Source organism: Ovis canadensis, chromosome 7 (genome assembly GCF_042477335.2).
Source record: "Ovis canadensis isolate MfBH-ARS-UI-01 breed Bighorn chromosome 7, ARS-UI_OviCan_v2, whole genome shotgun sequence".
Lineage (NCBI taxonomy): Eukaryota > Metazoa > Chordata > Mammalia > Artiodactyla > Bovidae > Ovis > Ovis canadensis.
This window is the reverse complement of record NC_091251.1, coordinates 28,648,469-28,675,223: the sequence shown is the minus strand read 5'-3', so window position 1 is coordinate 28,675,223 and position 26,755 is coordinate 28,648,469. Positions and strand designations below refer to the sequence as shown.

The window sequence follows — 26,755 nt, the reverse complement described above, 5'->3', positions numbered from 1 at the left end:
AATTTTAATTATTTTAATTTACAATACTGTGGTGGTTTTTACCATACATTGACATGAATCAGCCATGGGTGTACATGTGTCCCCCATCCCGAAGCCCCCTCCCACCTCCCTCCCCCTCCCATCCCTCTGGGTCATCCCAGTGCACTGGGTTTGAGCGCCCTGTTTCATGCATCGAACCTGGACTGGTGATCTATTTCACATATGGTAACATACATGTTTCAATGCTATTCTCTCAAATCATCCCACCCTCGCCTTCTCCCACAGAGTCCAACAGTCTGTTCTTTATATCTGTGTCTCTTTTGCTGCCTCGCGTATAAGGTCATTGTTACCGTCTTTCTAAATTCTATGTCTATGCGTTAATATACTGCATTGGTGTTTTTCTTTCTGACTTACTTCACTCTGTATAAGAGCAATGGGTTTTAATGATGAACTGATGAAGTTCAGTTTATCAATTCTTTTTTCTTTTAAAGATTATGCTTTTGATATCTGAGAACTCTTTACGTAACCCAAGGTCACAAACGTTTTCTCCTGTATCTTCTACAAGTTCTATAGGTTTGCATTTTACATTTAGAACTATGATTCATTTTGTAGTTAACTTTGTATATGATACAGAGTATGTGAGGTCTCTCTTCTCTTTTTATCTTGCCAATATGTCTAATTGTCTCAATCACTCATGCACTCATACAAAGAACATGAGTGTGCAACCTGGGGCTGACGTATTCCCATTTACACACAGCAGGGACACAGGAAGTTGCCTTTGCACCCCACTCCCATAACCAGGGGAGACTGTGCTTCGCAAGAAGTGCCCTCAGCTTGGGATCAGATCTGTACTGTGTTTCCAGCCTCCCGACTCTGGAAAAGAAGTTACACCATCTTCCTGGGCCTGGGTCTCACCATCTGAACATGGCAGTAACAATCCTGACCTCACTGGGTTGTTGTGAGGCTGTGGAGGTATGACTTGGAAGCAGGATTCTAGACACACACACACACACACACACACACACACAGACAGACACACACACAGAGGAACTTTATCAGGCAAGAAGATGGGTCTGAGTGACAGTTTGGGGTGGAGGGACAGGGTTGGCTTGAATGGGACAGGTGTTCTTTTTTAAATCCATTTTTATGCATTTTAAAATTGAAATATAGTTAATTTACATGTGTTAGTTTCAAGTATGCAGCAAAGTGATTCAGTCTCACACACACACATATATTCTTTTTCAGATTCTTTTCCAATATTGATTATGATATTGTTCCCTGTGCTATACAGTAGGTCCTTGCTCTTTATCTATTTTACATATAGTCTATGGGGTCGCAGAGTCAGACACGACTGAAGTCACTTAGCAGCAGCAGTGCCTGTATGATAATCCCAAACTCCTAATTTCTCTCTCCCCTCTCTCTATCCCCTTTGGTAACATAGTTTGTTTTCTATGTCTGTGAGTCTATTTTTGTTTTGTAAATAAGTCCACTTGTATCATTTTAAAAAGTCTCACATATAAGTGATAACATGATCTTTCTCTTTCTCAGTCTGACTTACTTCACTTAGTTGGTTGTCTCTAGGTCCATCCATGCTGCTGAAAATGACAATAGTTCATTCTTTTTTATGGCTGAGTGCTCTTCCATTCGGGGAAGGCAATGGCACCCCACTCCAGTTCTCTTGCCTGGAAAATCCCAGGGATGGAGGAGCCTGGTGGGCTGCAGTCCATGGGGTCGCTAAGAGTCAGACACGACTGAAGCGACTTAGCAGCAGCAGCAGCAGCTGTTCCACTACATGTCTGTACCACACCTCTTTACCCATTCATCTGTCAGTGGACACTTAGGTTGGTTTCGTGTCTTGGTTATTGTAAATAGTGATGCTATGAACACTGGGGTGCATATCTCTTTTTGAATTAGTTTTCTCCAGATATATGCCCAGGAGTGAGACTGCTGGATCATATGGTAGTTCTATCTTCAGTTTTTTAAGGAATCTCTATACTGTTCTCCATAGCGGCTGTACCAGTTTACATTCCCATCAATCACGTGGGACAAGAATTCTTGATAGATTTCTAGTGAGCCATATCTCAGCAAACCCTGAGAAGCAGCTACAAAAAACTGCCTGGAGTTTGCTCTATTCTTTGTTTTCCTGTAATGGAAAGGGCTTCCATTGCAGTCTGAGGGATTGAGGTTAACCATCAGGAAGAAGTTTCCCTCTAACAGAGGAAAAAGTGAAAATGGATAACTGAGTTAATGGTGTGGGGAGTAGCGTGGGTCTTTTCTGATTGCATCTCTCCAGACTTCTTTCCTTGTGGGATCCAGCAGGGCCTCTTCATGTTTGGGTCTTGCGAAATGGCAGTCCACTCCAGTACTCTTGCCTGGAAAATCCCATGGACGGAAGAGCCTGGTAGGCTACTGTCTATGGGGTCGCAAAGAGTCGGACATGACTGAGCGACTTCACTTCACTATTTCTGATGCAGGCAGTTTGCCGGAGAAAGGTCTTGCTGCCCTGCAGGTGGCGCCCTTTTGCTGGCCGAGCGGGTACCCAGCTCTGCTTCAGTTCAGTTCAGTTCAGTTCAGTGGCTCAGTCCTGTCCGACTCTTTGTGACCCCATGGACTGCAGCACGCCAGGCCTCCCTGTCCATCGCCAACTCCCGGAGTTTACTCAAACTTATGTCCACTGAATCGGTGATGCCATCCAACCATCTTATCCTCTGTCATCCCCTTCTCCTCCTCCCTTCAATCTTTCCCAGCATCAGGGTCTTTTCAAATGAGTCAGTTCTTTGCATGAGGTGGCCAAAGTACTGGAGTTTCAGCTTCAGCATCAGTCCTTCCAATGAATATTCGGGACTGATTTCCCTTAGGATGGACTGGTTGGATCTCCTTGCAGTCCGAAGGACTCTCAAGAGTCTTCTCCAACACCACACTTCAGAAGCATCAATTCTTCAGGACTCAGCTTTCTTTATAGTCCAATCCTGTATTGGACTATGTTGGTCCAATCCCACATTGGGGATTTGGGCATGTATGTATACATATGTAACTTAATATAAGTTAACAGCATCTCTAATGAAAATGCAGTAGTTTGAGCATTCTTTGGCATTGCCTTTCTTTGGGACTAGAATGAAAACTGACCTTTTCCAGTCCTGCGGCCACTGCTGAGTTTTCCAAATTGGCTGGCATATTGAGTGCAGCACTTTCACAGCATCATCTTTTAGGATTTGAAATAGCTCAACTGGAATTCCATCACCTCCACTAGCTTTGTTTGTAGTGATGCTTCCTAAGGCCCACTTGACTTCGCATTTCAGGATGTCTGGCTCTAGGTGGGTGATCACACCATTGTGATTATCTGGGCCATTAAGCTCCTTTTTGATAGTTCTTCTGTGTATTCTTGCCACCTCTTTTTAATATCTTCTGCTTCTGTTAGGTCCATACCATTTCTGTCCTTTATCGAGCCCATCTTTGCATGAAATGTTCCCTTGGTATCTCTAATTTTCTTGAAGAGATCTCTAGTCTTTTTCATTCTATTGTTTTCTTTTTGATTTCTTTGCACTGATCACTGAAGAAGGCTTTCTTATCTCTCCTTGCTATTCTTTGGAACTCTGCATTCAGATGGGTATATCTTTCCTTTTCTCCTTTGCCTTTCACTTCTCTTCTATTCACAGCTATTTGTAAGGCCTCCTCAGACAACCATCTTGCCTTTTTGCATTTCTTTTCTTTGGGGATGGTCTTGATTCCTTCCTCCTGCACAATGTCACGACCTCTGTCCATATTTCTTCAGGTACTCTGTCTATCAGATCTAATCCCTTGAATCTGTTTGTCACTTCTACTGTATAATCATAAGGGATCTGATTTAGGTCATACCTGAATGGTTGGTTTTTCCTTCTTTCTTCAATTTAAGTCTGAATTTGGCAGTAAGGCGGTCACGCACAAGGTCCACCATCTGCCAGTGTGGTCCCCACCTTGTGCCCACAGGGCCTCAGGCTAGGGGTTGCAGAACCCCAGGCCTCAGGCCTGAGTGAACCTGAAGTAGCTGCTGTGGCTTCAATGTGAAGAAGGAGAAAACTCTGGGTTTGGGGCTACTGATCTGCCCAAAACAGCTCAGGGGCCCCATCCTGTGTGCCTCTGCTAGGGTGGCACACAGTGTGTGCTGACTTGGGAAATCCCAGCACAAACCTTCACTCTGCCCCTTGCCGCCTGAGGACACTCGGGCGCGCCCTTAGTGTCTGTTTCCCGCCCGAAGAGGCGAATGACCCCTCCTCCTTCGTTAGGCCATCAGAACACCTAATAAGCACTTAACAGATGTTAGCAGTATTGTTATTCAACAAACATGATGTATCAAAGCTTCAGGAAAGGTTATACTGCCAACTAGATGGATCCTGAATGATAGACTCACAGCGGTCTTATTTTTAGAAAATATTAAAAAAAATTTAATTACAATCTCAAAAAACTAAGTTGAAAATTCCAGGTTTAAGTAACTTTGATTTTAAGCTTTGATATCCATTAGTTATCATTTGCATTTGGCCTTTAAAGTTTAATAGATATGTTTTAATATTTTTAGAAAAAATAAATTTTTCACATACATTTTTTAAAAAGTTAATTTTTACAACTGACTTAATTTACATTTCTATGATGAAAATGTATTCAAATTTTATACTCTGGGTGTAATTCATCTTCTTTTTAATCCTTTGGATCATTGAGAAGGAGTGCAAATAGACATTATGATAGAAAGAGCAATTATGGAAGTGGAACTCAGACCCAAAAAGGCACAAAGAAACAGAAAAATCTTGAAAGACACAGTCTGCTCAAAATGTGAAACATTGCCAAAATCAAGTGAGCAGATTTCACTGTACCCCTCCCCCCAAACAAACCCACTTATAACACTAGAAATGGAAAAGGAGAGGAGTAAGCTGCCAACTGTGGGTAGTTTTCAATAAAGATAATAAGAAAAGTGGATGGGATGTTCCTAAAAGAATAAACTTCTGTGCTTATGTTCAGCCAAACATCATGTTTTATTCGGGGTGGAGAAAGCCACTAGTATATATAGAGGCCAAAATAATAAAGCCTAGATTTAGTAGAAATGACTCGAATCTTGATGCCAAAATAGACAGGTAAGATGGATTTTTTTTTTAAAATAAGGCAAAATAATTACCTAGGACATCAAATTCAAAATGAAATCATTAACTTGGAGGGTAAGAAATGAAAAATGAAATTGAACATAATTTTTTGAAGTAATTATTACTCAGCTCCATTAGATTGTATCCGGGAAAAGGTCACATTTGAATGACTTACATTCATTGTGCGAGTTTTTTTTTTAATATTGTTTATTTGGCTGTGCTGGGTCTCAGTGGCTGCAGGCAGTGTTTTTCCTTGTGGCACACAGATGGTTTAGTTGTGGCTCATGGATTCTGGGGAGAAGGCAGTGGCACCCCACTCCAGTACTCTTGCCTGGAAAATCCCATGGACGGAGGAGCCTGGCAGGCTGGAGTCCATGGGGTCTCTGAGAGTTGGGCACGACTGAGCGACTTCACTTTCCCTTTTCACTTTCATGCGTTGGAGAAGGAAATGGCAACCCACTCCAGTGTTCTTGCCTGGAGAATCCCAGGGACAGAGGAGCCTGGTGGGCTGCCATCTATGGGGTCGCACAGAGTCGGACATGACTGAAGTGACTTAGCAGCAGCAGCATGGATTCTGAAGCACGAGGGCTCAGTACTTGTGGTGTGTGGGCTTAGTTGCTCCATGGCACTTGGGATCTCAGTTCCCTGACCAGGGATCAAACCCACGTCCCCTGCATTGCAAAGTGGATTCTTAACCACTGGACTACCAGAGAAGTCCCTATTATGTGAATTTTGAACTACAGCAAAACAAAACAAAGTAAAAATTGAGGAGAATTTCATTGATTTTACACCTTTTATAGAAAGACCACCAGGGAGTTCCCAAGAGTAAAGCTTTTGATTAAAGTAACAAACTGAATAAACTGCTTTCAAATTAGGCATGGCTTTTTAAAAATTGTCAAGGGTAAATCTACAATGATGCCACTGACATGATCATAAAGAAAAAAGGGGTCTGAGCCAGAATTTTCACCCAAAATGTGAAGCAAGCTTTGTGTTATGTACAGCGCACGGTTTCAATTCGTTGGAGGGCGTGTGGTTTCAACTGTGCCAATGCATAGCATTCTTTGGACAATTCAGCGATTATATATGACATTTTATGTATCTGTCCCAAGGCAGAACATCTTGATGAAACATCTATTTGACTCACAGATTTGGTGGGAATGCCAACAAGCTGTTTTTAAACTTGTCTTATAATCTGGACAAAATGCAGTGTCACTGGAAGAATTCAATGAAACACCAGATGATCCTCAAATAAAGAGCAAACCACGGACTTTGGCAGAATATGAAGGTATCTTTAAAAGTTTGTTAGTTATGTACTTGCCACTAATAATGTTAGCAAAAGGTTGTTTTTAAAAAACAAACAAATTTAAATTGGCTGTGTCATATTTTAAAGGACTAAAAATATTTTTAAATGTTTAGAGAAAAAAGTTTTTGTAAGTAGAACCTTCATATACAATATGTAATAAAACTAATAAAATGTAAGGAAACTAGAAAGCAGAAATAAACACTCATATGACTGTAAAAGAGAAGATTCACATCCACAAAGTCCAGTTTATAGAGTCTATTTTCTGGCTATTGTGGATTAAGGCAGAATCTCAACTGTGAGATTTAGACAAATGAGCAAAATACTGGTATTTTTTGCTTTCTTCATAATGTCCCAGTGTTCAAAAATATAAAGGAACTTAAGAAATACTGCATGGATTCTTCATGCTAATCAAGGAATGTAAATTAACATACTGCTGCCTTTATCAGAAACTTGTCTATGAAAAAATACCAGCGCAATTTAAGAGTGTGCTTGGGCATAGTCTATCACAACCTCCCTGCCTCATCACAGACCTGCAAAAAATACTTTATGGTCTGGCATTTGGGGCAGCACCAAACTAGATACTGATTCAGGAGGTGTTGAAATGTATATACATATTTTTTGACCATGCTGCATGGCATGTGGGATCTTAGTTCCCAACCAGGAACTGAACTGTGACCCCCTGCATTGGAAGCTCAGAGTCAACCATTGGACAGTCAAGAAGTCCCCAAGAGATGTTGAAATCTATAATGAGAGAAATTTATAGAGGAAAATTACAATATTATGTAACATATTATTATCATCATTATTTCCTGTTATAATAGATGAGTGAAAAAGTTGGCTTAAAACTCAACATTCAGAAAACTAAGATCATGGCATCTGGTCCCATTACTTCATGGCAAATAGATGCGGAAACAATGGAAACAGTGAGAAACTTTAATTTTGGGGGCTCTAAGATTGCTCCTTGGAAGAAAAGTTATGACCAACCTAGATAGCATATTCAAAAGCAGAGACATTACTGTGCCGACTAAGGTCTGTCTAGTCAAGGCTATGGTTTTTCCAGTGGTCATGTATGGATGTGAGAGTTGGACTGTGAAGAAGGCTGAGCGCTGAAGAATTGATGCTTTTGAACTGTGGTGTTGGAGAAGACTCTTGAGAGTCCCTTGGACTGCAAGGAGATCCAACCAGTCCATTCTGAAGGAGATCAACCCTGGGATTTCTTTGGAGGGACTGATGCTGAAGCTGAAACTCCAGTACTTTGGCCACCTCATGCGAAGAGTTGACTCATTAGAAAAGACTCTGATGCTGGAAGGGATTGGGGGCAGTAGGAGAAAGGGACGGCCAAGGATGAGATGGCTGGATGGCATCACGGACTCGATGGACATGAGTCTGAGTGAACTCGGGGAGATGGTGATGGACAGGGAGGCCTGGCGTGCTGCGATTCATGGGGTCGCAAAGAGTCGGACACGACTGAGTGACTGAACTGAACTGAAGATTGCTGTAGATGGTGACTGCAGCCATGAAATTAAAAGATGCTTGCTCCTTAGAAGAAAAGTTATGACCAGCCTAGATAGCATATTAAAAAGCAGAGACATTACTTTACCAACAATGGTCTGTCTAGTCAAAGTTACAGTTTTCCCAGTAGTCATGTATGGATGTGAGAGCTGGACTATAAAGAAGGCTGAGTGTCAAAGAATTGATGCTTTTGAACTGTGGTGTTGGAGAAGACTCTTGAGAGTCCCTTGGACTGCAAGGAGATCCAACTAGTCAATATTAAAGGAAATCAGTCCTGAATATTCACTGGAAGAACTGACGCTGAAGCTGAAACTCCAGTACTTTGGCCACCTGATGTGAAGAACTAACTCATTTGAAAAGACCCTGATACTGGGAAAGGTTGAAGGGAGGAGGAGAAGGGGACGACAGAGGATGAGATGGTTGGATGGCACCACCAACACAATGGACATGAGTTTGAGTAAGCTCCGGGAGTTGGTGATAGACAGGGAGGCCTGGCGTGCTGCAGTCAATGGGGTTGCAAAGAGTTGGACATGACTGAGTGACTGAACAGAACTGAATAAGCTTGTTACATGATTCGAACATGTAAAATTTATGATTCACTTCTGAATCTAAGGACCACTTTAAGGAATATACAACTAATTCCAGTAGTTGTTGTCTCAGAAAATTGAGTGTCTCCACACAGAACTTAAAGAAAAACTAAGAACTCAAAGAAAGGTTGTCTGGCTTGTCATTTCTGGCAGTAGAACACAATTTTGTTACCAATTATTTAACATACTGATTTTGCTGAAATAAAAGAAGAGAAAATTTATGCACTAAATGAATAATGTATTTGTTGTTGCTGTCCAGTTGCTCAGTCGTGTCTGACCCTTTGCGACCCCATGGAGTGCAGCATGCCAGGCTTCCCTGTACTTCACCATCTCCCAGAGTTTGCTCAAACTCATGTCCATTGAGTCGACGATGCCAGCCAACCATTTCATCCTCTGTTGCCCTCTTCTCCTCCTGCCCTCAACAGTCTTTCAAATATTATTAGCCCATTAATAGAACACTCAGATGTACATGTGTGCTAAGTTGCTTGACTTGTGTCTGACTCTTTGTGACCCTCTGGACTGTAGCCCGCCAGGCTCCCTGTCCATAAGATTCTCCGGGCAGAATACTGGGGTAGGTTGCCATTTCCTTCTCCAGGGGATCTTCCCAACCCAGGGATCGAACCAGCGTCTCTTACATCTATTGCATTGCAGGCAGGTTCTTCACCGCTGAGCCACCAGGGAAGCCCCAGAGGTACATGGTAATGATTAAATTCAGTCACCTTTGACATTTTACTAACTTTCAGACATATAAAAACCAGCTTTCCCAGCACAACATTGTTAATCAACTATACTCCAATATAAAATAAAAAGGAGAAAATAACCAGTTTTCAGTCCCATGAAAAACACTATTTTTCAATTTTGCCATTATTAAGGTATATTTGTTAAGGTAGGAGTTGAAAACAATTTTCTTTAAAGAACCTGTGTGCTTGATTGAGGACTTTCAAAGATTTAGTCATGTGATAGGTGGGCCTCCATTTGCACTCTTGTTCCAGGCCCCAGAAAGGTTAGGAGACCTCCTGAAGATCCTTCTTCAGAGAGGCTGTAAGGCATAACAGGGAACTCCTGAGTGCAGAACCAGAGGACCCACCTTACTGGACTTATTTTCATTCCTCATTCGTGAATCAGCAGCAACATGGCCTGCCTCAAAGTGCTGTTTAGAAATCATGGGACATAATTATAAGTGGAAGTGCTTCTTGACATGGAGACAATTCTCCAGGTGGAAACTCTTGCCCAAGAGCCCTGGTTTCATGCCTTACCTCTTTCCTATGGACTGGCTTGTCCCAGCAGTTGACTCAGTGAAAGATCTAGGCCATGGTGTTTTATACCACAGGCTTCTTCCTCTTACGCCCAGTTGATCCAAGGGTGTTCAGGTGACCTACAACTTAAGAGTAGACAGAGATGAGCCGGATCAGAGAATATTTCCATCCTCCCATCAATTCTCTCCCCTCCCCAGGACATCCTGTGTGCACTCAGCAACTCAGGGGTGCTGCTAATTCTCTCTACTCTGCCTCCTCTCTGGCCCCACCCTGACTCTCCATCTCATAAATGTAGTCTCAACTGTCTGCGGCATAAGCTAAGAAATCGTTAGACTTGTAAGTCTTTTATCTAACACAGAGAAAAACCGAGATGGCTAAATTAGACAGGTTGTTATCGTCTACATGAAAGAATCAAATATTCCTGATCAAATTTAGAACAAAATTTGACCCCGGAAAGTGGACTTGGTGGAAATAAGGTCACAGAAGTGAACTTGCCGTGACAGAATCTATCATCAGTGAAATCCAGTACCGACCAAATTGTGATCTATGAACCGAATTTCTGACATGAAACTTGCGTGAAAAAGAATTAGTCCTCATGAAAATAGTTTCAGTCAACTCGAAATGAAAAAAGCAAAAAAATTGGAAATGGCTTAACTGGGCTTTATAGAAAATTGATCAAGGAATTAAATTGACTTAATGGAGTCCTTTCCGGAAAGCCCTTTCCCAAGGAAAATTCATCAAAGTCAGTGTACTTCCTTGCTACATCTTTGTATTTAAAATGTCTCCAGTAGATTCTCTGTGGAATTTTCATTTAGAGACTAGAACAGGTGGCCCACGGAGGTTGCACTTGAGAGGTCACAGCGTAGGTATAGAGGGACTTGGAGAGTGTGGGCAGAGCCTTTTCTCCATAAAAATGTACTGCACTGGTATTAAGACAAATATAATCCAGACTGGATTCATTGTTTTATATTCAGTATTATTCTATTCATTTTTTCTTCTGATATTAGAAGAAATTAACATTAAAGCACTTGTGTGGTTCCTAAAAAGCACAGTGCGCCCTAGGCACTGTGGCTACCGGATAAGCTGGCTGTGGTAGGGGCCCTGGTCAAGGGTAAGCAGGAAAGTCTGGATGAGCCTGGGTGTAGGAGATGGGGGCTTTCCTTTCATCTTCATGGAAGTTGCCAGTGTGACAGCTCCCAGCCTAGCCTTCTTGCAGCTGCTCTGTTTTTCTCAAGGCTTGGTTTCCATTCACTTATCTCCACAGTGAATGTTTCATCTCTCTCTCTGGATTTCTGTTCTTGCAACCTTAAGAGCCTAACCAATTCTAAGGCCCTCTCCCCACACTCATGAAGCAATTCATGTCATGGTTGTTCTGCCCCAGTTGAATCGTCAGTGCGGAGGAAAGCCGGTGCGCACGTGATCTCTTCCCTGACTCAGCTGTGTCTTCCTGGGCTGAGACTGTCTCTTTCTCTTTAGACCCCCTTGAGTACTTGAGTACCTCCTGCCTGCCAGCCCCTAGGACATAGGCCTTCAGGCACAGCATTAAACAAGACATAGACCTGACCTCAAGCAGCTTATTCAGGGCCAGTTTTTCTCAGCCTCAGGACTACTGACATCTGGGCTGGATAATTCTTTGTTGTGGGTGGCCATCCCATGTGTTGTAGGATGTTTAGTAAACTCCTAGCCTCTACCCCCTAGATGCCTCCCCCAAACTTTGGCCATGAAAATATCTACCGCCAGGTTCCTTGGTCCATGGGATTCTCCAGGCAAGAATACTGGAGTGGATTGCTATGCTATCCTCCAGGGGATCTTCCCAACCTAGGAATCAAACTGGTATCTCTTATGTCTCCTGCATTGGCAGGCAGGTTCTTTACCACTAGCGCCACCTGGAAAGCCCCAAATATCTCCAGACAATGCTAAATGTCCCCTAGGTGGCAGACATTGCCCTAGTGAGAACCACTGGTTTAGAGAATCGTGTTGACAACTGAGTCAAAGGGCTCAGGCATTACAATATAGCTCATCATGCGTCCCTTCAGAATGCCCACAGGAGCTGGAGGGAAGAGGGATGCAGTTCAGGCTGTCAGAGATGCTTCATGGCTGAAGTGCGATTTTAATTTGGATCTTGGAGCTGAGCAGAGCCTTGGAAGAACTGTCACAGCACAGAGGAGAACTGAGATAACTTATCATGTAAAACTGAGAAATGCTAATGCTCCAGTAGGAACAATGGGGGTTAGATAATGGGTAGGTCTCATTATCAACTGGGGGTAAAAGGCCTGTATAAATACCTAGGAAATCCTAAGATAATGCCAGGTTTGTTGTTATTGTTTAGTTGCTAACTCGTGTCTAACTCTTTGTGACCCCCGTGGACTGTAGCCCACCAGGCTCCTCTGTCCGTGGGATTCCCCAGGCAAGAATACTGGAGTGGGTTGTCATTTTCTTCTCCAGGGGATCTTCCCCACCCAGGGATCAAACCAGTGTCTCCTGTATGGGCAGGAGGATTCTTTACTACTGAGCTACCAGGGAAGCCCAATACGTTCGGTCGCCCATGAGTTAAATCTAGTGTGTTAAATGTGTTCTGTTTGGTTCATCTAGTAAAGATTTAAGTTTTTTCTTTTTTAAAAAGTTATTTTTTGGCTGTGCTGGGTCTCTGTCGCTGCATGTGGGCTTTCTCTAGTTGCAGCAGGTGGGGGCGTCTCTTGTTGTGGAGCAGGGACTCCCGGGTGCGTGGCCTTCAGTGGCTGTGGCACACAGGCTTAGTTGCCCTGAGGCATGTGGAATCTTCCTGGTCCCAGGAATTGAACCCATGTCCCTTGCATTGGCAGGTGGATTCCCAGCCACTGGACCACCAGAGAAGTCCCCAGCGAAACACTCTTAAAAATGATGCGGTCACTCCAGTTATACCAAGGCATACCTGATGTAAATAACAGCTTACAATTTAGTTCACATTTTGACAGGAATCACAGTTTAGCCCAAGTCTCTGATTTCAAGGGAAGCTTGCTGGGGGTGAGAGAAGGGTGGGAGATAACTTTGGGGAGGGGTCTGTGAGGTGGGGCTTAGGGGAATGGGCAGGGGTCCTGGCTTTAAACTCCTTTCCCTAAACTGAGAAATGGAATTATTCTTTGAACCACAAGACAGCCGGGGCATTTCTTCTGGGTGGTTCCAGTGTGGGGAGAGTTTCCTTCCCACTGAAAAGACAGCAGCTGTGTGCGGTTTCTCCGACTTCTTTGGGTTTTCTGTTAACCTTATTTCTCTGTAGCTTTTGCCCTCAGGATCTGCTGGGCCCACCAGGCCTGGGCTGAGTTCTGAATTTCCCAAAGAGGTGGGCAGGCTGCACTGCGTGTGTGTTTGTGTGTACACGCTCACACACATGGGTCTGGGGCCCACTGTGACCCTGACCCATCTCCCAGAGAATTCAGTGCTGAGGACTCTGGAGAACTGGTTTGTTTGAGGGGACGGAGTAAATGAGAAGCTGCAGGGAGGCCTGCATTCCGCCGTTAAAGGGGATGCCCACTCCACTGGTCCCCTAGGACCACCCTAAGGATAAACTAAATGAATGGAAAGATGCTAAAAAGTTAAATGTAGCAAATTGCTTTAGAATTTCATTAATGCGAATTCTGATTTGGAATTTGTAATATTTTAAACTATTTTGTTTTCATAGCAGACAATACAATACGTGTGCCTCCTGAATCTATTACCTCACTGATTATAGAGCGCAGGGACCCATTCTCACTCATCACTGTCTCCCCAGCAGCTGGCAGTGCCTGGTAACTGGCTGCTATGAATCCTTTCAGATGTCTCCTGTGCATTTTCATTTGTGTGTGTGCACATGCACACACAAACACACTCTACTTAGATCTTACTCTGCAGCATATAGAGTCCTGAAAGTCCATTATGGAAGACAGTAAACAGCAGGAGAGTGTTGGAGAGGCTTGGAAGGGCTGCAATGCCAAGTCATCCAAAATCTAATGTAAAGAGTCCGGGGATGCAAAATAAGCAGGGCACATATCAAGGAGACCTGATCGCTGAAGAAACCTCCTTTTTCTGGGCTCTTCTAGTCATTTAGTAGAGCAAGTATCCATTACAGCAGTTCTGATGGCATCCACAGGTGAAATGGGCTCATTTCCCCATCTTGGGCCAACACTGGGGCTGTGACCTGCATCCCTAGTCGAGCCCCCTGGGGTGGAGTCAGGAGGTAGTGGATCATGGCTATTGCTTGGGGAAGATGGGTTGGAACATGGAATCTGGGGGCAGACATACCACACCGCTAAATTTCTGAGTGACTTCTGGCAAATTGTTTGACTTCTGCAAGTTCGTTTTTTCATCTGTGTAACTCACATAGTACTTCCTCCTGAGACTGACAGAAGAATTTAAAGGCGAGCACATGGAGTCCTTTCGCCTGAGCTGACGACTGCTTGGCTCTGATGTGGGGAGGGGGAGGCCACGCACAGCCCGTCGGAGGAAGAGCACCTCTGGCTGTGGCTCAGGGCAGGCACAGCATCTTCTTGCCTCTGCTGCCCTGAGGTTGGGAACATGTGAAAAGAGCTGCATGGCCTTGAGAGAGCTGCTTAAACTGTTTTGTTTTCTCATCCACCACCCGAGTTAGGCTGAGCTGTACACGAGGCTGAGTCTGGGGGACAACAGTGGTACTTATTCCCGAGCAAAAATGATCTAGAAACACCAATCCAGAACCATAGTTTGCTGTACCCTGACGCTCAGAGCTCCGAATATTTACTCTAGCTGATAAGCTACCTGGGTAACACCTTCTGGTGGGTGTTTCCAGATGGAGGCAGTATCTTTTTTTGTTGCCCACAGGAGTGGAGATGATGCTTCTTCTCCTGATTACCTTGCCACACCATCGATGGAATTTGGGAATTAGTTTGGGGCCTCCCACCCTATATTCCATTGAATTGGCGAGATTTCACTTCACTGGTATTAAAAATGCAAAGGCAGAATAACAGGCATTAAATTAAGATCAGGCACTTTTGCCAAACACCCCTCCACCCCCACCGGATCTCAGGAACTTCAAGTAAAGAATCCACCTTCAATGCAAGAGACACAGGAGACCCAGGTTTGATCCTTGGGTCGGGAAGATCCTCTAGAGGAGGAAATGGCAACCCACTCCAGTATTCTTGCCTGGAGAATTCCATGGACAGAGGAGCTTGGTGGGCTACAGCTCGTGGAGTTGCAAAGAGTCGGTCGGACACAACTGAGCAACTAAGCACACTAGTCCCACCCAAAATTAACACTACTAGATTTTCTAAACCGAAACGGAGCAGTCATTCTTACCTCCGGGTGCCGATGAGAACAGAGCAAAATCCCAGGAAGGCACTGGCTCTTCCAGGTGCTCAGCTTAGAGGCAATGTGTGTGGAGTTGCCTGATAATATCCTACCTGAACTGTGTGTTTACCCAGTTTGTGGGTTGCTCGACTTCTGATCCTTCACAGGACTTTTTTCTTCTTTTGCTGTTTTCTTGGCTACAGCTCCTCCTTGATGGTTTACTTTGCAGTCCTGTCATTTCACAAAATCCTACTCCTGAAAAAGGATTAGCAAAATTACACAGTGTGGCTGCTACTTAACATTCAGGAAATGCAGCATCCACACACAAGTTACCAATCATACTTACCAGATGGTAACTGTATCTTTTCCACCAGAAAGTGAGCAGCAAACACTGAAACTCATCACTAGTACAACATTTAAATTCACACCCATTTTTGATTTGACATCCTTAATAAGCTGGTATAATGAAAGCCAGTATTTTATCCCTATATTGTTCACTATTTATAATAGCTACAATAATGCAGACTTGATATTTCTTTAAATTGTCATGAAAAAAATCTCACCATAACCTACAATTTTGATATATTCTGCATCTGAATATACTTTTTGCAATACTTCAGAGTTCTATATTCAGAATGGGCTAATAGAAATAGCACATGGCAGGAAGGATAAAAACCTAGCAGCTGATGATGGTATCCATATATTTTTTTAGCACCACTGCTTAAGTTTAGTGATTACTTTTTGGTAGTTTATTTTAAAAACTTTAAGATCAACCAGTTCTCTCTTACTGGACTATATTATGAAGCAGCTGATGCCCAGGGGTGGAGTAAGTTCCTGACGTGATAACAGCAGAGCCAGAGAGCCCTATTTTCTGAGTCCCAGGTCTAGATTGCAGCTCATTGAACATACCCTAAAGATCTCTTGAGTTTTGGCCTTAGCTGGGGGTCAACAAATTAAATGGCAGCACTGGCTAGTTCGGTTTCACTGCACTTAATGAGTAAAGTGGTTGCTAATGGGCTGAATTGTGTCCCAATTCCATGGTGAAGTCAAAACCACTAGGACCTCAGATTGTGACTGTATTTGGAGAGAGGACCTTTCAAGAGGTGGTGATGGTTTTGTCGCTAAGTCCTGTCCGACTCTTGTAACCCCATGGACTGTAGCCTGCCAGGCTCCTCTGTCCACGGGATCCTCCTGGCAAGAACATTGGAGTGGGTTGCCATTTCCTTCTCCAGCAGATCTTCATGACCCAGGGATCGAACCCAGGTCTCCTGCATCACAGGCAGATTCTTTACCAACTGAGCTTTGAGGGAAGCCTCTTACAGAGGTAGCTAAGGTAAAATGAGGTTTGTGAATTAATGGGCCCCAATTTAGTATGACAGGTTAGAACACAGGTACTACCACGTGAGGACACAGCAAGAAGGTGGCCATCTGCACACCAAGGGAAGAGGCCTCAGAAGAAACCACCCCGATGACATCTGGATTTTGGACTTACAGCCTCCAGAACTGCAAAGAAATAAATCCCCACTATTTAAGCCACACATTTCTGTGGCATTTTAAAAAATGGCAGCCCAAGCAAATACAGTGGTCCAGACCAAAGGAAAATGCAGAACTCACATTATGTTTTTGTTTGTAATAGAAACACTATGTGGTTAAGCAGGATTCATTTATCTTAGGGATACAGTGGTAGCTTATGGAACCAGAGCAGAAGCCAGCAGGCCTCAGAAGTGCACTGGGTCCAGGGCCTGGAGCACGGCCAAGATTCTGTTCTCATCTCTGCTTTTCACTGTGTATCTGCTTCAGTTTTTCCAATTCATCCCAATTTCCAGTTCCTGGGAAGAGATTGCCTGGCCCAGATTGAGTGAGGGACTCACCGTGTCTACAGTCATGCAGAAGAGGCAGAGTCACAGGCACACAGTGGCCATCAGAGCCCTCTGGAGACAGAGGAAGCATTCTCAGGAAAGCAGAGCTCACCAGACCATGAAATAGGTTCTCTGTAGCATGGAGGGTATGACCCACCTCAAGGGCTATAGGGAGGCTAATATGTGATGCTCAGTGTGCTGAAGTGGAACGGTTGATGTATTAACAGTTTGGCTACAAATAGCAAAATTAAGGCAAGAGCAGCCTGAGACCTCATTCAGACCAAGGACTGCTTGCATCCTGATGGCTGTTTCCCAACTAAGGATGAGAGAGAAGGAAGAAATGCCAACATGCTGATTAGCAGCCTGTCAAAGGATACACACTCATCAGCTAGAAAAAGTTGACTGGTGATCAACTGGAATTCCAATATACAAATGGTGTGGAATATTTATAATCTAAAAAATAATGTGCAATGAAACATAACAGAAAGCCAGACTGGTCTCTGATTTCATACATACTTGGGAGCCTAAATCATTACTCTCTGAAAGGAAGAGGTGAAAAGATTAAGTAACACTTTTTGTTCTGGAGAAGAGGGTAACATGGAAAATACAAGAACAAATTTTCAATTAAATCAGAATGAGTCAAAAATGATTACCAGCCTGAATTAGCATGGGAAAAGGAATCCTCACCACTGTCATGCACCCTGCTTTCGCTCACATTACCTCTTCTTCCAGCTGGTACCCAGACCTAAAGCCCCTGCTTAGCTCCACCTCCTCTGTAACACCCTCCCTGACTGATCATATCATTTGGCATTTTATTTTTCTGAAACTGTTTGTGGATACTGTGTTCTCCACTGCCCCACCCAGGACTAAACCTCCTTAGGGTGAAAGCCCATATGATATTCCCCAGTTTGTCTTTAAGGGTCTCATATACCTTTCACGAACATTTATTGCATGACTAGTTGCCACCAGCCAAACTGAAAATGGTCAGAAATCTGCTTGCTGGGCTCAAGTAATCTTAGGATAAACAGAGAAGAGAAACATCCAGGTATAGTCCTTTTAAGATAAAAACTTTATTTTACAATTATATAAAGCAGCTTTACATTAAGCACAAACAATCCATTTACTTTGTATAGAAACAAAATACCTTTCCATCTGCAAAAAATCAAGTTTTGCTGTATATAAAACTAACATGTGCACATTGTGCTTAAACTGCAAAGTCTGTACAGCTTTACAAAGGACTACCCTTCAGAAGGGCATCCAGTAAACACTTTATTGCATATTTAACATATGGTCTATAACCCACATGTACAGTGGAGAAACAAGAAAAACAATCACAAGGAGGATGAAAATAGCAGCTTTCAGTGAAACTTCTGCACACCTACAAAGAAAAAGGACTGCCACATCTGGAGAGTTGTGCTTGTGTGTCGTTTCTTGTATTTGCTCACGTACACTGGATGGTTTTTGGATGAAGCCTTTATGTACAGTAACTCTGAAAGGGTCAAACTTGACCTTTATCTGGAAACTTTTGGCTGGTTTTATAACTGAAGTGGCAATAGATTTAATTAAACATCAAAGCTAACTCAAGATAAGTGTAAACAACTAATACCCATAATCTTGGAACAAGGAAAAATTTAAAGAATTAAAAAAAAAAAAACCAAAAAACGGCAAAATACCTTCCCCGTTCTAATCTCAGACAAAACATTTTGCATGATTTAAAACCCTAGAAAACTCCCTATGTGTTTAGGAACAAAAATGATGGATGGTCCCAGGCAGTGTTTCCCCACATGTGTCCCTCAGATCATGTGCCTCAGAATTACCTGAATGCCTATTTTAAAAATGCAGACTACCATGCTTCACAGGCAGATTTACTGGATATCTGGAATCTGTATTTCAGTAAGCTCCCAGGTGATGCTGAGGCATTCTAAAGTTTGAGAACCACTGGTTTGTACTGCCAGGGATGCTACAGGTTCAACTCACTCTCTTGGAAAATCCTGGGATCACAGGAAAAATCAGGTTGCTGTTGCAACATGGAAGGCAGTATGAGACCAACAGCAAAGAAATTGCAATGCCATTTCTAGACCAAAATGTCTTTCTACTTTCAGTGAGAAAAGACAGCCACATTGTTAAGGCACTGATATTTGTCACAGAAGCAGTACCATACTGTTTTCACTGATTCCCTCAATCTGAAGTAGCAGTATGCAAACAGAAGGCCGAAATCTGGACTGCTCTAAATAATAACAAATACAATGGAGTAAAACGGATTTCCAGACTGGAGAAAGTTTATTTTTGAGTGGTGAAAATAAAATTAAAAAAGGAGTCTAGACATTCTTATTGAGACATCTAATGTATGAAGACTACAAAGGTCAACAGCTAGGGAGAAACCTAATACCCCACAACTGTTGTGGCAAAATTGACTTGTGGTCATATAAACTGGGAGTTCCAACTTCCTTTTCCATGGCCAGTTTCCATGGGCTTCCCTGGTGGCTCAGATGGTAAAGACCCTGCCTGCAATGCAGGAGACCCAGGTTCGGTCCCTGGGTTGTGAAGTTCCCTTGGAGCAAGGGAATGGCTACTCACTCTAGTATTCTTGCCTCGAGAATTCCATGGACAGAGAAGCCTGGCAGGCTACAGTCCATGAGGTCACAAAGAGTTGGACACGACTTAGTGACTAAGAGTTTCATGTCAGTTGTAGGTCTTTGTTCTGGCTGCTGATACAACATAGACTTTGCACAAAGGCATGTATACATTTCCCCATTTCTGAGTGGTGTTGGTAGGCTGAGTCCAGTCAAGATGCAGTGGGCAGGCAGGTGCCCACCTCACTCTTGATGTGCATTTCATATAGGTCACACACACACTGCACTGCGTGTGTCAGACTCAGTCCTCTGAAACTACCGGATCTCATATTTCCGATCTGTATAAGTTATTGTATTGATTTAATGTATTGTCATACACTGAAACAGAGACAGCAAAATCAATCTCCCTCAGTTCTGACCTACTGCCTAAGTCCGAGAACAGACACTGCCCAGGGTATGAGGGCTATGATGCCTATTTATGTGAGGTATGTGGGATATAAAACCAAAATAAAGGTCTGATTACACATGTACAGCTAATATAGTAGCATCACTTTTATCCAAGAGCTGAAATAATTTAAAATTAAAAACTGCAAAGAAAAAACACCAATACAGAAAAGTTTGGAAAGCTTACTCAAAAACTATGTATTTTGTGTACATCAATAGTTTGGAAAGCTGTGGACCAAGAATGATCTAAGTAGGAAAAAAATCTGCTACAATCCTTATAATATCTGACCTAGTATTTTTCTTTAAAGGGGAAAAGAATCTAGAAAAGGCAGTGGTAGTGGGCTTATTAAAATTACTACCTCCTCACCAAATTTAGGTTTATAGTAAAATTTCCCAAATGTTCCCAAAATGTCCCCCCAAAATAGACAAAACTCTCGAGTGTAGTCTGAAATGAAATACAAAATTTGAGACAGTGGCAAAGAGAAACCACCACAATGGGGGTAGAGGAGGGGTATACTGATTATCAAATCTTTACTGATTGTAGATTGTTTCATAAAACAGACAACATTTTTGTTCTGGTTCATAATTTCTTGTGCAGTCAACAAGTTTCATTTTAGTTGTGCTTACATTATATAACTGTGAAGCCTGAACACTGGTTGTGTTTTTAATTTATACACTTCAAGCAAACCATAAATTCAAAATATTCTCCATATATACCAACTTGAACAAATGCAACAAACGCTCATCCACCCCTAAGAAATTAATTTATAGAAAAGAAAGATCATTTTTAAAGTTGCACACAGTCCACTATTCAGGCTACAAGTACATATTTACTGTATTTTAGCACATTATTTTTTAAAGTCTGCTTTCAACTTAAACATAAATAACCACATTTTAAAAGAGCCCCATACTAAGTTTTCAGACAAGTGTTGGACAACTGGCCATTAAGAACTACTTACCATTGTCTTTCCCAAATCGAGAGAACTGGACTACCTGTGGAACTGAACAGGGTGATAAGCAAGGCCAAGTTAAATATCTTCATTCAGCCCACTGACTAAACACTTTTCTGCTCTAAATGCCACCAACATTCTAGACACTAAACCCATGGAATGCAAGTATCTCAGAAGACTGGTTTTAAGGATCATTTATCACTTTGATGTAATCCACAAAAACCTAGTATACACCCTTTTAAAATGTGCCTATGCTCTGCTGACAGAGAGCCTCTATCTAGTTTCTGTGTACAGCAGAGGCTGACGTAGGATTTTGGTTCTGAGCTCTAGTTGTGCTTTGCCCGGCTGCCTTTAAGGTAGCTTTTCCACCTCTTGACAAATTCTTTGAAGATTGGGGACTCATCAATGGTGCTAAGCAGCTGCAGTTGATTGATGTGGGTGGTGTGATAGTCCCAGCGGGCCAGGTTGGGGGCAATGCCAAGCATGAAGTGCCGGAGGTCGTAGATGGTTCCTGAGCCAGTGTCATACAAGGGGAGCATGGCTTTAAGGGATTCCATGCCACGCTCATACAGGGATCTCGCTTCTTTCCCGAGTTTTTCCCCTGCAGTTTCTTTTAAGTCATACAGCCCAATTAAAGAATACATAAAGCCATTTAAAACAAAAGAGCTAGGTGTAGTTGGATATTCTTCATACCAGTCATGCTTATTCATAAACACAGCCTTGACTCCATGCTGCTCTGACAGAAACTTGTAAGGGGCTGTTGCCCTTAAAGCTGAACTGAGGAATATATGGTCTTTTGTTAAGAGATAGGCCCTGACTAATGTAGAAATGGCTTGCCCTTGGGCCATGGCGGAGTACCACCCTGGCTCTAAAGACTTGAAGCCTTCCCCTAACTTACGGGTCACCATAATTGGCCAGCCGCCTTTCTCATCCTGGTTCCTCACCAGCCAGTCACTGGCAGCGAAGAAGGCAGCCATGTGGGCTGTGGTAGAGATGGTAATGTTGTCAAGGAAGCCCTTCCCTTTTGCAATCAGCCTAACCACCTTCTTGGGCATTATTCTTGTTGGCTTGACAGCTTTTGTGTTGGAAAGACCCACTCCTTTCCTGAGGTCAGTGACCAGGTCCCTGGTAACCGTGCTCCATGATGTTCTGGGCCCGATGCCATAGTATATGTCTCTTTCTTTAAAAGCAATTAGCTGGGTATTTGAGACATAATGTACAGTGAAGAGCTGATTCTTTTCTGTCGTCTCCAGAACCACAGACACACTTCCATTTGTTAAGAACTTGAGGTCAAATGAAATAATAAAATCTTTTGTGTTCCCCAGTTGCAAGGATACACCTTCACTGGTTTCTGTAGGGGAAAAAATATAACAAAAAATACTGGTTAGGATAGAAGGTCTCTCTCCGTATTTAAAATTTACTTAAAATTCATCCTTGATAACCACTGACCATAAAAAATTAATACATCAATATATGTTGGATTATTATTTTTTTAATTTTTATTTTTACTAAGTTAACCATAAACAAATGGCAGAATTGTTGAGTCCACGATGGCTTGTGAGCATCAGAACAAAGCTCTTTTACCTTTTGGCCTGTCTAGTTTATATTAGCGGGGTTAATGGCCTTAGCAGATAGCTAAGGTACTGTGGTCAAACTGCCTTTTCTAGATCAAAATTGGTTGATCAATAATCAATGACTGTCTAATATACCTATTCTACAAAAAAGAAAAAAAATAGCCCAAAGCTGGTTCAACACATAGTATTATAAGAAAGAGGCTAGAAGAAAATAACAGTTAGACATGAATTGATGGAACAGGCAATTATGGAAGTTGTACAGAGAATGAGAACATCTTAGACTTAAACATCAAATGATGCTTTGAGTGACTTTTTGAAAACCAATTTCAAATTTTTTTTTTTGGCTATGCTGCATGCTTGCGGGATCGTAGTCCCCCCATCAGCAACTGAACCCAGCCCCTCACGGTAGAAGCATGGAGTCCTAAACACTGGACTGCCAGGGAATTCCCTAAACATTTTTTATTTAATTAATATCTGGTAAGTATTTACTGTGTTCTAAGTGCTACACATTAATTCATTTAGCCATTATAACAATCACAAGAGTAGTGCTATTATTACTCTTTATGGATGGTGAACAGAGACAGAAAAGTTAAGTAACTTGCCTAAGGTACAAAGAGCTGAACCCAGGTTGTTTAGTCTGGCTCTATAAAGTACATGCTCTTAATCACCCATCGTTGTTGGAAATGATAGGTTTGTTTTCAGACATTCACTGGAATTGTGAATAAAACTTCTGGAAATTAAGCAATGGGCTCCTGTAGTCAACAAAAAGTGAGGAATACTGGGGGAGATTGAGGGGAAAGCATAGATTTTGGAGTTAAACAAACCTAGTTTGAATTATTAACTCCACCACTTACTAGCTTTCAGATGTTCAACAAAATACATCTTTGAGCCTTGGTTTCTTCACGTGTTAAGTAGAGATAATATTACTTTGCAAGGAAACTGTGAGGATTAAAAAGAAAAAGGATAGTGGCTTGGAACATAATAAAAAACAATGATGATAATTCTGAAGCCAAAGCGTTCAGAGACTGAAAAAATGGTAAGAGCTGTTCTATTTGGCAAATAATCAAACAAGAAATTTCTCTTGCATATTTAGAGCAGTAAAAGAAACTGAGCATATTATAACCAAACAGTAGCAGCAGCAGGAAGAAGAAATGTTTTGTTGTTCAATTTCTTCTTCCTGCTGCTGCTACTGTTTGGTTATAATATGCTCAGTTTCTTTTACTGCTCTAAATAGAACAGAATTCAAGAGATGGTTCTAAAAAGCTTCTCAGCCCTTGAGGAGATCAAGATGAGAGCTGCTGTTTTCTACCCTAATCCAGACTACACTATTAATCAGTGTAAAAATAACCCCTCTAGATGCACCCAAAATCAAAAGTCCTTTTTAGTCTAAGCATTTCCTGCTACAAGCCATAAGCTAAATATTCTTAAACATCTCCATGTACTTTCTCACCCAGCCAAGCCTGTTGTTTTACAATAGGCAAAGATGCTCTGTGTACTAGAGTATCACAGAATGCCACAGGATAAAAGAAGTTTTAGTCACAGAATAAAAAACTAAAGGTCACTCATTATTTGCACTGCATTAAACACTCATAAATCCATTACTTAAGGTCATCTAGAAGGAGTAGATTTGTATTGTGGCTTTCAAGGTCTGTGAATTACACAGCCATCAATAAAGGACAAGGAGAGAATACAGAAAAGGTCTTCTAACCTTTTCTCTCTTTTTATTTACCAACTGGCAAGGCTGGTGGGAGGAAGGATGAGTTCTGCTCTTGAAAACATTTCTCCACAGAAAACTAAGCCTGAGGTACTAACTAAAATGATTCCATTGTCTTTTTAACTAATGAACTCATTAATTCTCATGGATATTGATTAGCAGAGAGAAATACATTACATCCCAATTAATGAGACTGTCTTAGTAAAAGGGGAAATGTTGCATAAAGTTAATTTGATTTTATAAAAGATTTTATTAATGAAATGGCTTTATATGAAGTTTGAAACAATCTAGCACATTAACAAAGTTCCACATAGGAAGCAGGCCTGGTTGGTAATGCTCTATTAGCTTGAACAAATAAAAAGCTATTGGTAAAAAATAGGCAAAGGAAAGGATGGCTCTCTCTAGAAAGAAAAATTTCTACTTTAATGCAAAATAGTTTGAAAATTAAAGGATGAATACTATGCTGAAATATTAAACTGAGGAACTTCATTCCTGTGGGATATAGATCTCTGGAAGGAGAAAGTCCTCATGCAGTAACCTGGTTCTTGTGGCTTGGCTCTCCACACAGTAAATATTCCTTATATAACCTTGAACTTTTTAGCTGATCCTTTTTTAGATTTCATTTGGGTGACACTATTTGTGTCTTTATATATGTAATGTGAAGGCATCTGCTAATGTGATTTTTACAAGCATAAAAACCATTTTAAGGGAGTATCAGGTGTCATAAATCAACATAAAATTAGCAAACACACATGAAGCAGGACTTACCTGGAGCAATGAACTGTTTAACATTGGTGAATCTTGACTTGTCAGCCACACTAGCCATAAAGCAGCCCTTGGGCACAGTCCAGTCACTGGGCTTGCTGTTTTTGTCCCTGTCTTCTGCTGTTTCATATACCTCTATATGAGGGGGTTTCTCAGTTAGATTCTTGCTGTAGTGACTTAACCCATACTGTGCAATCTGGATTGGGTAGAAATAGCCTTGAGGTCCCCACTGTGTAGATAAAGGTACACCTATAAAACAGAGAAACAAAATAAATAACTATCTCCAGACATTCATAATCCTATTCTGAATACCTATTTCACTGTTTTACTTCACAGGGTTATCCACAGGGTTATAAAGCTTCCTTATTACACTGTTTTCATAATTACTAAAAATAGTACCAAATTAACCAGAAATGAAAACCAAAATTAAATGTTTATTCATCCTCATTCATTATTTGTTGACAGATAACAATGCATTGTTGTAAATTATCTTTTAAGGACTGATTTTTAATGAGTGCTACCCTTGCTCATAGCTATAAATGTCATTTTTCATAATTCGATGTCATCATTCAAGTTCTATACAATTTAAACACATATATTGATAGTTAACAATTACCTGTTTTATTCTAGAGTATTAAACCTGAACTTTTTTTAGTTCAGGTTTAATCTGTACTTAACAGTCAAGTTAATTATATATTCATCTTTCCCTCCAATATCAAGATTTGGTCTAGCAACTATATCATCAGATGGTTAAAGTATTTGCTTAAGAAGCCAGCTATGACGAGGCAACTTGAGTATAAACAATTTGCAATTCTTTCTCATATCCCTCATGTCAAAATGTAATTCCTGAGAATAAGGAGTACTTAAAAAAAATGAATTACAGTTGTATATTTAACCATGGATTTTTAAAAAAATACATTTATTTTCATTTATTTGGCTGTCCCAGGTCTTAGTTGCAGCATGTGGAATCTAGTTCCCCTACCAGGGATTGAACCCAGGCCCCCTGCATTGGAAGTGTAGAGTCTTAACCACTGGACCACAAGGTAAGTTCCTTAACCATAGATTTTTGATGAATTCATTAATGGATCACCTCTTGTAAAGTTCTAAGTAAAACTTTCAAATGTTTGGTATGACTGTTTACTTTAGTAATTGCTTACATGGGAAATACAGTAATACCACACTGTACAGAATATTTTATTATTGCATCATGGTGTATGTGTTGAGATAAACTCCTATTTGGAGTCCTAAAATGAGTCAACAAGTAACAGGCAGGCACAGCAGAAACCAGGAACTTATAAAACCATATGCATTTTGGTGTAGTTTCAAAATAGTTTAAGGAACTGAGGACGATATAGGGTAAGAAACCCAGGCTGCAGATAAGCTTTTTAACTTCAGTCTTCTTTCTCCAAGGGTAGATTTCTTTTTTCAAAAGATTTTCACTGAGTAAAAGGAAGGTTTATACTATCTCATTATATGTGTAATAACTATGATAATATGCAATTGGCCTAAGAAGTGATAGACCGATCAATGGAACAGAACAGTAGGCCGGAAACATACTCTAGTTTTAAAATATTTTAGTATAATGATAAAGATTGTATCATTGATCAGCAGGGGAAGGAAGATTCAATAAATGTACGGGGAAAAACTAAAATTAGACCTTGGCTTTGTACCATTTGCCAAAATATAAATCAGCTTAGAGGGACTAAAAAATTAAATGTAAAAATACAAAACCATAAAACTATTAGAGAAAATAAAGATGAATAGCTGATCATGGCATAGCAAATGATTTTCTAAGCATAAAAGTAGTAATTAAAAAAAAATTCCTTAGTAAATAGAACTAAAAATTTCTAAAAC

The 26,755-nt window shown here is 41.4% G+C and overlaps 2 protein-coding genes across 3 annotated transcripts in view; both read right to left on the bottom strand.

Moving 5' to 3' along the window:
- The window catches only part of PAQR5 (progestin and adipoQ receptor family member 5), a 123,867-nt gene extending 107,614 nt beyond the window's left edge, over positions 1-16,253 (bottom strand). The window contains exons 1-3 of the mRNA XM_069595515.1: positions 15,369-16,253; positions 15,136-15,277; positions 9,746-9,870 (exon numbers count right to left, since the gene is read on the bottom strand). The gene's annotated coding sequence lies outside the window, so the exon portion shown is untranslated. The remainder of the gene's footprint in view (positions 1-9,745; positions 9,871-15,135; positions 15,278-15,368) is intronic.
- A 1,678-nt stretch (positions 16,254-17,931) lies between these two features.
- The window catches only part of GLCE (glucuronic acid epimerase), a 113,855-nt gene continuing 105,031 nt past the window's right edge, over positions 17,932-26,755 (bottom strand). The window contains exons 3-5 of one of the 2 annotated variants that reach the window (XM_069595508.1): positions 24,905-25,150; positions 21,747-22,199; positions 17,932-20,899 (exon numbers count right to left, since the gene is read on the bottom strand). In XM_069595508.1, coding sequence (XP_069451609.1) covers positions 20,850-20,899; positions 21,747-22,199; positions 24,905-25,150 — 749 coding nt within the window. In that variant the 3' untranslated portion in view covers positions 17,932-20,849. Of the gene's footprint in view, positions 22,200-24,904; positions 25,151-26,755 lie in introns of both variants that reach the window. The other variant, XM_069595507.1, reaches the window with a different exon arrangement.